The sequence below is a fragment of the Macadamia integrifolia genome, chromosome 3 (genome assembly GCF_013358625.1).
Source record: "Macadamia integrifolia cultivar HAES 741 chromosome 3, SCU_Mint_v3, whole genome shotgun sequence".
NCBI lineage: Eukaryota > Viridiplantae > Streptophyta > Magnoliopsida > Proteales > Proteaceae > Macadamia > Macadamia integrifolia.
The window spans coordinates 25,222,116-25,233,223 of record NC_056559.1 but is presented as its reverse complement, the minus strand read 5'-3'; the positions used below and the strand labels follow the sequence as shown (position 1 = coordinate 25,233,223).

Here is an 11,108-nt window from a genome sequence, read left to right as displayed (position 1 = left end):
CACTATCGATGAAGAATAGAGTATCCTCATACGTCTCTCAGTTTATAGAGAAAAGCATAATTACTAATTTATAGTGAAATTTATATAATCACATATTACCGAAATTCCCATGTAACCCGAAACAAATACAAACGATAAAATACAAAACATCCTACCCCAAACAGGTTATAGGTATAAATACTGTCTAGCTAACATGGATAGTGACCTAACTTATATAAGTAAAAAAGCCAGAGAATATTTCTTATATAAAGAACTGTCTAGATTTTTATGTCAACCCATCAAAGAAAAGAACATGAACATGAGGTATCCCCTATAAACAATAATAATAAGAATATAGACATAAGGGTCATATGACTGGACTTGTACTACTGTATTACATCACTGTCTACACTGATCTTTTCCATTTTTTATAAGCTCACGGTCTTCCTTTCAGTTACAGTCAAGTGTCCTAAAATTTGGACTATTTTATAGCTTATAAGCAGCTAACTTTGACCCGTTTACTCACCAATTGGAGTGTATGTGTGTGTGTGTGTGAGAGGGAGAGAGTATATAAAAGCACAAGTTGGTTCGAGACTTACAGTTCCACCCACCCATTACAGTGATATTAGGCGCATAGGAGAACAAATTGCACAAACAAATATCTTCACTGTTCCATTTCTACCCACCTTTTATGTATGATTTCTAATCTTTGATGGGTCTGGTCAAAATTAAGCTCACACCTCCAGGACATGACTGCAATGGAGACCTACCATGTTTCTAACTTAGAGAGAGAAGACCTTGGAAAAGTTAAGAGGTCCCAATCTAAAATAATGGATCAAATACATGCTTATGGGTTGGGTTCTGTTTGCTGATAATAAATAGTTTATCTATGATAACTCTATGATAACCTAACAAAAGATATCTTGTTTCATTTAGCTTTGCAAGTAGGTTGTAGCTCTAGACTTCTCTAGATTTTGTAGCTCAAAACTTCTCTGGAATTTTCCATAACTTTGTGGGCATTTTAAAATGGCTACAGTTGGATCATTATATATTGTCCCACTTTATGGATATCTTGTAAAAATTAATCAGTTTATCTATACCAAATTCAAAATTTTTGGTTCCTTTTAGGCATCAATGTGACCAATGGAGTATAATATTTCATTATTTATTATTTGGTAGTACATTAGTTAGTTCATATGATAGCGGATTTCAAATACATCTCAAATGCTAAATTTTATGAAATAAACATAAAATAAAAAAATGGCATTTCTTATAATTTTAGCTACGTCTTCTACCCATTTTAAGTTAATTGCACCAATGAGATGCTTACCTGGTCCTCTATCACATGGACTAACCTATGTACTATCATGTACTAATGGTGAAGCATTGTACTTCACTAGTCATAGTGACAAGAAAGAATACACAAAATTTAATATGTTTGCAAGATTTCAGTTTTTTGTCTACTCACCTTTTGTGTGTAGTCTCACAAGGCTGCTTATTGTAGTTGGAAAACCAAGTTCGGGCTTTAATTGGACTTCTAATGATCGGATTAAACGAGCTAGTGAACCATTTATCTTCTACGATTTACAAAGAATTTACACTAGCATTCAATAATTGATAAGAACATCAATAAATAACTAGCAAACTCTTAGGTGTATAGATAATTAGGTGACCGTCAAGCTAAACCTTTGCACCGAGCATGACCTATTATAATTTGTTTAAGCTTGAGCCCAACACGTTTATTAAAAAAATCGGATTTATTCGAGATTTAAACAGCTCAGCTTGATTGGGCCTACCAGCGTGGGCCTGAAGTTGACACCCCTACAATAAAGTAGCCTGAATTGAAGACCTAAATCACAATTAGCCCAGTCCTGGGCAAGATCAAGTTTGGTCCCCAACTAGTCACTACTATCCCTTACTGGGATTACACCACCAAGCAACATTGAGGCAACCAGCACACAATTCTTAGCAATAATGAATTGATTCTGAAAAAAAATTGCCTTTTGAGTGACAAACACTAGCCTTAGAAGTACAAGCATTCCAAAACCAAATTCTATGATGAACTTGTTGGGGAACCATTAGAATGATAAAGAAGAAATGGAACACAAAAAGTAGCCTAAGTTGAAACCCTTTTTTTCTTTTTTATTATGCAAAAACCAAACATAGACTACAGGTTTGACCGCAAAAGCAACAATAATCATACCATAGATGTTGACTTTTGGTGACATGGCCCACAGGAGATGTGGTGACCAACCAATTAGAATGCTCCGACTTTAATCGGTGTTAGATGACATGTACAGTCTATGGTATCCTTAGCACCACCAAGGCACCAACCACATCACATCTCAGTCCACTAGTCTCCATCTCTTTTCCCAAAAGAAATCTCTTTAGGCCCTGCAGTGAGAGAGAAAAAAAGAGGAACTGCTATTGGATTTGTATGATTTCATCCATTTATGATTTGCGTGTAAGACTTCTATCCTGTTGGCCTGTTGGTGTAGGAAACATTAGTGCAGGGATCAATGAGAAGATACACTCTAGCATTTCTAGTATCTAGGCGGGCAGGGTATCATTGTCTTTTCCCGACCCTGTCTCCAAGTGTTTCTTGCACCACTTGTACATGGATAGACATAGCAGATATGAATAGACTGTATTACCCACAGACACCCAAAGACGTCGATTTATTACACCATGGATCAGATAGTAGAGGCCAAATAGATGCCGATGTATTGGTGAGGATGGAAAGAAGAGAGGTTTCAGCTCCCTAGGCACTGAGCGGCATGCGGCCGCGGTTATAAATACGGAGCCTCCGCTTTGTCTTAAATTCACCAAAGCCGAAGGCCCTTCTTCCTCTTGATAACCCAATTGGGACTTAGAAGCATTTGTTTCTCTCTGGTTTTAGGGCTTTGGGTTTATCGAGAGATTCTTTGTCCACAGCTGTGTCTGAGAAAGTTGAGGTTAGAGTTAGAAGGCAAGCAAGAAAGATCACAGAGTGAAGAGAAATGGATATTGAGACAAGACAGAATTTCAAAGGTGAATCCATGTCTGTGGAGGATGAGGTTGCCGTAGATTGGAAAGGAAGACCCTGCAAACCTGAAAAGCATGGTGGAATGAAAGCTGCTGCCCTTGTTCTTGGTCTGTCTCTCTCTCTCTCTCTATGTATGCATGCATAGTATATGGAGTGTGGATCAGGTTCTGTACGTTCTTGTACAGGCTGATCCACACAGATGGAATCCACCACAGAATTGGTTGTTGAGTAGATTCCATCTGTACGGATCAGCCATGTATGAGAATGGTTCTCGAAGACTTGATCCGCTCTCTAGTATATGCAGATGATGCAATTTTATAGGCATTTCTCTGTCTCTGGCTTTTGACAATGAATATGATAATCTAGGCTTAGTCACTCCAAGAAATGGTGAAATTTTTGAAAAGAATTTTACGGGGAATTTAATTAAGTTAATCCTTTCAGTTTACATGATAATATTAATATATTAATGGGTTTTAGTGGGTTTTCATTTCTCTTTTGAATTTTAATGTTTAATTGCTGTCTTATGTTCATTAGTTTGTTGATGGGTGTTTTCAGGACTCCAAGCCTTTGAGATAATGGCTATTGCTGCTGTTGGAAACAATCTCATAACATATGTCTTCAATGAGATGCACTTTTCTCTGTCAAAGTCTGCAAATATAGTGACAAATTTTGTGGGGACTATCTTCCTTCTGTCTCTATTTGGTGGGTTCCTTTCAGATTCCTATCTTGGGAGCTTCTGGACCATGGTGATCTTTGGCTTTGTGGAGATCTCTGTAAGTATCTCCATCTGTTTTTGGCATCTTCTATTTGATCCTTCCTACAGTAGAGAATATCTGGATCTAGCTTTACAATTTCTGTATCTCTCTCTCTTAAAAGACTTTATTAATTACATGTTATAACCAATTAAGAGGATAGAAGTAAGCCATTAACTACAGAAAAAGAAAGAAAAAAAAGGGAGAGAGAGAAAGGACTTGTTGGTTGGTTCAAAGCTCAGGCGTTTGAGGAGACACCGTCTTTTAATTGCAATCTCCTCCTAAGCGTTTGCAGAGTGAGTCAAACATGTGACCATGGTTCTGATAACATGTAAAGTTTTCATCCTAAAAGTTCAAACCAATTGGCGGAGGGACTCCAGGTGTACAAGTGGGGGGGTCGTAGACTAGTTAATATCTGATGGAACTAAACTCCCAACAAGAAGAAAAAAAAATTAACAAAAAAAGCAAAAAATTGACAATTTAGAGAACCCAACAAGAGAAAATAAAAATTAAGTTGTTCTTAACGTAGATGGTGTTTGTGGTGAATTATACAGGGTTTTATCTTACTTTCAATTCAAGCCCATCTCCCTCAGCTAAGGCCACCTCAGTGCAACGTGATATCTGAGCAGTGTGAACCAGCCAAGGGCATCAAGGCCTTAATCTTCTTCGTAGCACTTTATCTGGTAGCCTTGGGAAGTGGCTGCTTAAAGCCCAACATAATCTCTCATGGAGCTGACCAGTTCAGGAAGGAGGACCCAAAGCAATCCAAAAAGCTCTCCACATATTTCAATGCTGCCTACTTTGCTTTCTGTGTGGGAGAGCTTATTGCCCTCACTGTTCTTGTGTGGGTCCAGACTCGATCAGGGATGGATGTTGGGTTTGGACTCTCAGCCGCTGCCATGGCTTTGGGCATGACAAGCTTGATATCTGGGACCTTAGTCTACAGGAATAAGCCCCCTCGTGGAAGCATCTTCACTCCAATTGCTCAAGTACACTATCTCTATCCCTTATTAGTGGCCACTGTGACTTTCTTTCTTTATCATTTTTCAAACAAAGTGGTCTATCTTTTTGGGGTTGTGCTTGTCCATGTTTCTTGAACATGTTTTGATGGGCATTGAAAATAGTGTGAAATTATTTATGTTAATTTCATTTGTGAAGAAAGATTTTTTTATTATTATTTATTATTTATTTTTAATGAGAAGTGATAAATATAGACGGTTTGTGCTGATAACAACTTGGCTTTACTGTGGACTTTACAACATTCTTTTAGTGATTTTTCATGACAATCAGGATGTTTTCTAGTAGGAATCATGAGTTTCAATTATTCCATTTTTTTCATTTTTAAATTTCAATAAGATCATAATGTTGATTTTGAAATGTTTTTGTAAAATTTTTCTTAATAAAAATAAAATAAATAAAAAAGTGAAATTTTGGTATGAGAGTACATGTTTTTATGGGCATAGAATGATAGAGATGTCTTTTTCTGCATATTCATGGTATCATGTAAAGTTGGATCTCTTTCATTGAATTGAAGAAGGATTATAATATTAAATCCTAATGGTATCACCCTTTGTATTAATTTAATTGTCTTACTTTCCCTCTTGATTTATGTATATTATTGTTCTGCAGGTTCTTGTTGCTGCATTCTCAAAAAGAAAACATATTTGCCCATCTAATTCTGAGATGCTTCATGGTAGCCAAACTAATGTAGTGAACAGTCGAGTTTCGGCCGTGAATAATTCCAGGAATCTCCGACACACTGATAAGTTCAGGTTCGAATATTTTACCAACAAGTTGTTACCTAGAATCTCATCTCGATGTAAAATTTCCAGCCTAAAAGTTTGAACTAGCAAGTGGAGGGACTCCTAACGTGGGATTAAACCCCCAACACTCTCCTGCACATGTGGTAATATGTATTGCGGACACTTGATACTGTGTAAGAGGGGTTATAGGCTAATTAGTAGTCCATGTGGGACTAGACTCCCAACATATGAAGATCACTAAACATCTCTCTCTCTCTCTCTCTCTCTCTCTCACATATTCAATATAATTTCAGGTTCTTGGACAAGGCCTGCATCAAAATCCAAGATGGGTTTCAAACAATGGAAAGCCCATGGAGATTATGTACAGTGGACCAAGTAGAGCAAGTGAAAACAATCATCTCTGTGATACCCATCTTTGCCTGCACCATCATATTCAACACCATTCTAGCCCAACTCCAGACATTTTCAGTTCAACAAGGAAGTGCAATGAACACAAGACTCACATCAAGTTTCAAAATCCCACCAGCTTCACTTCAGTCTATTCCTTACATCATTCTCATATTTGTAGTTCCTCTCTATGAGGTTGTCTTTGTCCCAATTGCCAGAAAGTTCACTGGAAAGGATTCCGGAATCTCCTCTTTGCAACGGATCGGCGTTGGCCTTTTTTTCGCTACCTTCTCCATGATCTCAGCTGCTCTAGTAGAGAACAAGAGGAGGAGCTCAGCTGTGAATTCTAAAGAGATTCTTTCTATCTTCTGGATTGCACCACAGTTTATCATCTTTGGAGTATCAGAGATGTTCACTGCAGTTGGTCTCATTGAGTTTTTCTACACACAGTCCTTATCAGGGATGCAAGCATTTCTCACAGCCATGACTTACTGTTCATACTCATTTGGGTTCTACTTGAGTTCCCTCCTTGTTTCTCTAATGAACAAGATCACCTCAAATTCATCTGGTGGAGGATGGCTCAGTGACAATGACCTCAACAAAGATAGGCTTGACCTTTTCTACTGGTTGCTAGCTGCCCTTAGCATCATTAACTTCTTTAATTATCTCTTTTGGTCAAGATGGTATTCTTATAACCCATCTCTATCACCCACTCCACCACATGGTTCTTATGTTGAAGATGTAGAGCACCATAGCTTCAACTCTTCCAAGCATGTGGCAGATGAGAATATTATGCCTTAAATAACGTTATCTTCCTAGTGTCCCCCCCCCCCCCTTCTTTCACCTCCTCCTTTGAGTCTTGTATAAAAGAAAAGGATTGGAAACAAATATAAATATATATATATATATATATATATATAAAGCTAGAGAGAAAATGCTATGTTGGGTTTAGACCCACTTTGTTGGACCCTTTAAGTTTATAACCTTTAGACTTTCCTTCTTACTTCCTTTTTTTCCCTTTCTTTAATAATTGACTGTACAAGATAGACTTTTTGAGTGTCCAAAGGTCTTCTTCTACTTGATTTCATTTCAAGGATCCAAAAGGAAGTTAGGTCCAATTCCATGTCCAAGATCCAATGCATTCACCTTGTTTTGCTAGGTCCTTTTCCTTATTGAGTGTTGTTCTATGATCATGGGCGTGGAGGACTAAGCAACCTCATATTTTTATGAAAGAAAAAGAAAGCTTGTATGTAAGTGGTGTGGTGGGAAGTGTTGCTTTGTGCTTTTTAATTTGTTAAAAGAGGTTGCTATTATGATGTGATACTTGTATTTGAAACAAAATAAAGTCTCTATCAATAAATTTTAAAAAGGAAAATAATGTATACACTACTTTTCATACTCTCTTTCATCCCTATTCATGTGAGTCTTTATGTATACAAGCGCCTAGGTATTTTTCTAAAAAAAAAAAAAAGCGCCTAGGTATTCCTTTCCGTATATCCAATGGTTAAGCATTGGAAATATCAATACATGCAAATGGTATGTAGGTTTAAAAAATAACTAAAAGTCTGGATCCCTTTCATTGCAAGTAACTATTCACCCTATCTCTCACTATCTATGAGGTGTGAGAACTATATCATGTACATAACCTTACTCTTACTTCGTGGATAAGCTCTTTCTTGACTGCTTGAATCTGTGACCATTTAATCATAATGAAAGAATCTTACTATTGCACTGAGATCCATCATATCCAAATAAAACTTATAGAGTTTTTATTTTTTTTTTCTCTTATCAAACCTTCAATTGAAATCACACATAAAAAAGAAAAGAAAAAGGAATGGGGAGGTTCTACTTTCTAGACATCCTATAACTCTTAGGGAGAATAAAATGATTCTACGCATGTATTAGTTCCTTTTTCAATCATTTAGCTTTAAGAAGGGAACATGTCTCATACATGTCTGATGTGTCTTTCTCTTAGAGCTTGGCCTCTCTTCTAGCAGGACCCCCATCAGCATTGTCTTCCTCCTAACACTAATGGCTACAGAGAATGTGTTTTCCATCATAATGTTTCTATCCCTATGTTGGCTAAAAGACTATCAGGGGATCCAATAATGACGAATAGCCCTGTTGATGACATGCCAAAGACATTTTCCCTTTACAAGATGGAGCGCATGACACGTTTGCTCTGGTGCTGAACCCTTAAACCCTCTTTTGTTCTTAAAATCATCTTTCTTGTCAAGTGTCAACTTAAGAATATAACTTTCATCTGTCCAATGATTCTTAAAGAGTGGTTGGTCTGCCCTTTCTTCTCTTTGATGGGTCTTATTCCACTGTTGTGGTAAAAGGTTGCCTTCACATTATAGCTCAGTTATTTTGGGCTTTCTATCCTTATAAAGAGGAGGTCTGAATGTAGCCAAATACTGGTAAGATTTAGATTTTACCCTATCACCATTTTTATTTTTTATTTTATTTAATTGCTATATGAGTGGATCCACGGGTCATCTCAACGGTCATATTTTGGAGTGTGGATCAACACCCCATGTGGAGAGAGTAGTTCTCCTCTTAACATGGGGATCCCACCGTTTAAGAGGCATTCGAATTATGAGGTACAACAACTAATGCATCATTGACTCGTAATCTGATACTTCATGAAAAGTAGAATTTCATAGGCTGCATTTGGTTGCAAGGGAAATGGGAAAGGGAAGGGAAGGGAAGGGAAGTGAAGGAAATTTTTTTCCCTTTTGAGTCGTTTGGTTGCAATAGAAGTGAAGTGAAATTCATTTTCTAGAGTTGTTTGGTTAGATGTAGAATAGATATAGAATTTAAAAAAATTGAAGATGCTATATATATATTTACTAGAAGAGGCAAAAGGATTTTCTCAATCTATGTTTCAAATTGTTGAAAACATATTAAAAAAAGGTACGTTGGATGTATAAGCATGATCTTAATAGGGAGAAGAAGCACAAAAGAACTCCAATAATTATCATGGCAGCAAGTCATTGGGCAAAATTATATCACATTTCAGTTTTTTTAGTATATAATTTGGTTGACATTTTATATTATTTACCAAAAAAATAGACATTTTATATTATCATCAATAGTAAACAACCCATGCTAACCATATGAATTCTTTAATTCGTATCATAAATTAGCTTCAGAATTCACCTCTACTGAACTGAAATTGGATTGCTTCCTCTACAGGCCACACTGATTCTAGATTCAAGAAGAAGAAGGAAAACATAAATTGAAAGTCCTCTGAGGTTTGAAATATGCGCGAGAGAAAGATTGAAAACCAAACAACTAATACTCAAGCATAATTTCATCAAAACACACACACATAAACTAAAACCCAGAGGAAGAAGAAATTAAAACCTAACAATTTTGTTAATCGTCAAGCAATCTATTAACAATAGAAAATGGGTTAGAATGAAAATCGATCAGTGATTGATATAGGAGAGGGTGAGACAGATTAGAGAGAGAGAGAGGAGAAATAGAAGCCAATTGCAATATCTGGGTTGTTCAGGTTCACGACAGTTCTGAGAATGGTGTTATAGATGAAGGCATCGAGTTCTTCAAGGTGAGAGAAGATAGAGGCTGCATTAGGGACTAGGAGAGAGATGTTACAGATTTTACAGTGAAAGGGAAAGGGAGAAAGAAAGAGGGATGCGACCCCTGAACCGGCGAAGGTGACGAAGAAGAGGCAGAGAGGTGGGAGAGGGTATCTTACCTGTGTTTCTCCATCGCATGTGTTCCGGTCCTTCTAGAGATCACCTCACCTTGCTCGCAGGGTGAGAGTCATGAGCGGGGTGAGAGTCGCAAGAGTGAGAGAGAGATCGTGAGAATAGGGTTTTCTTTTTTCTTCCTATTTTGGTGGAGAAATAAAAAAGGGAAGTTTTACTGTATAAGTGAAATATTTTTTACATGTAAAATATATTTCCTTTGCAATCAAACATCTAAATTTATTTTTCCAGGGAAAAAAACTCCACTTTACATCAAAAGTTTGCATTCCCTTTGCAATCAAACAAAGCCATAGGAAAAGAACACCATGTGGGGAGAGGATCCAGAAGTATTGATAGTTCTCAAAACTAAGCACATGGTAACATTGAGTACAAAAATGCCTTATATTCCATTAATATTGAAATGAGAGTCTTCTTTGTCACCCCTTCAACCCCCACCACACCCCAACTTGAGGAACAAACCAGTATAGCTAACAGCCTAACACTGGTGTAAAAAGACTGGGCTGATAGTGGCCCAGTCCACACCTATATGTCGGCTTCAGGTTCAGCCCAAGAAAAAGCCCATCTTTAATCTGTCCACTATAATATTCTGGGCCTCAAAGTGGGCTCGGGCTAGCCCGCTTTTCAGAAATATTTAGGTGCATCTTGTAATGTCATTATTAAAGGAATAATTAATTCACTTAAAAATATTAAAGGAAGAATAAAATGTTGAAATCGTGACTCTTTAAATTATATATATACATATCTATATGTGTATATATATATATATATATTAAGCATTGCATAAAATACCTTTTACAAGAAAAAATATTTCAAAAATAATATAAATACTATTTAAGAGATGTATGTATAATATACATAACTAATGGAAGGATTTTACCAAAATAATAATAATTAATAAAAGGATTACAATGTCAAAAAAAAGACCCAATCTTGACTAATTATAGGGGTGTTTATTGGTACAATTTAGGTAATTGGGACGGGATTAATCAGTTCCACGTTTTCTGGGCTAGGATTAAAACTATAACTATCCCGAAGAATGAAATTAATCGAGTTTAAACTTTGGAACTAATATCAGTTAATAATGGATTGGATGGATTCCTTTTTTTTTTTTTTATAAGTAATTTTAATGTATTAAGCAGAAAATGACATAAAAACACAGAGAAAGGCAACTACTACAACATTCTTTGGGAAGACTAAAAGAAAGAAAGAGAGGTTCCTAAATCAAGCAGAACAAACCCTACAACATAATTCATGTAATATATAAAATAAAGTTTTTGCAATTGGAAAAAGATATCATGGAAGAGTTAAGTAACCCAATCATGGAAGCGAAAATAGTACGGAGCCCTTTTATTGAGACGACTCTTCCACTGAAAGTTTTTCATGATTGGATGGGTCAGGTTTCTAAAGACATCAGGACCACCGTAATTATTTGATTCTGACGCTTCCTCTTGAAAATCTATGTATA

The 11,108-nt window shown here is 36.5% G+C and overlaps 1 protein-coding gene across 1 annotated transcript; it reads left to right on the top strand.

The window, feature by feature from the left end:
• The first annotated feature begins 2,749 nt into the window (after positions 1-2,749).
• LOC122073203 (protein NRT1/ PTR FAMILY 4.3-like) lies at positions 2,750-7,292 on the top strand. The gene is made up of 5 exons (XM_042637743.1): positions 2,750-3,111; positions 3,560-3,777; positions 4,311-4,745; positions 5,386-5,528; positions 5,813-7,292. The coding sequence occupies exons 1-5, from the start codon at positions 2,979-2,981 to the stop codon at positions 6,705-6,707; spliced, it is 1,824 nt and encodes a 607-aa protein (XP_042493677.1). The 5' UTR covers positions 2,750-2,978; the 3' UTR covers positions 6,708-7,292.
• The last annotated feature ends 3,816 nt before the right edge of the window (positions 7,293-11,108 follow it).

What these genes read in the sequence shown, in the direction of transcription:
- LOC122073203 (XM_042637743.1), top strand. Translation starts at nt 2,979, where the DNA reads ATGGATATTGAGACAAGACAGAATTTCAAAGGTGAATCCATGTCTGTG. An exon ending in TTGGCTTTGTGGAGATCTCT is followed by an intron (nt 3,778 to 4,310) that starts GTAAGTATCTCC and finishes TGAATTATACAG; the next exon opens with GGTTTTATCTTACTTTCAAT. An exon ending in TCTTCACTCCAATTGCTCAA is followed by an intron (nt 4,746 to 5,385) that starts GTACACTATCTC and finishes ATTGTTCTGCAG; the next exon opens with GTTCTTGTTGCTGCATTCTC.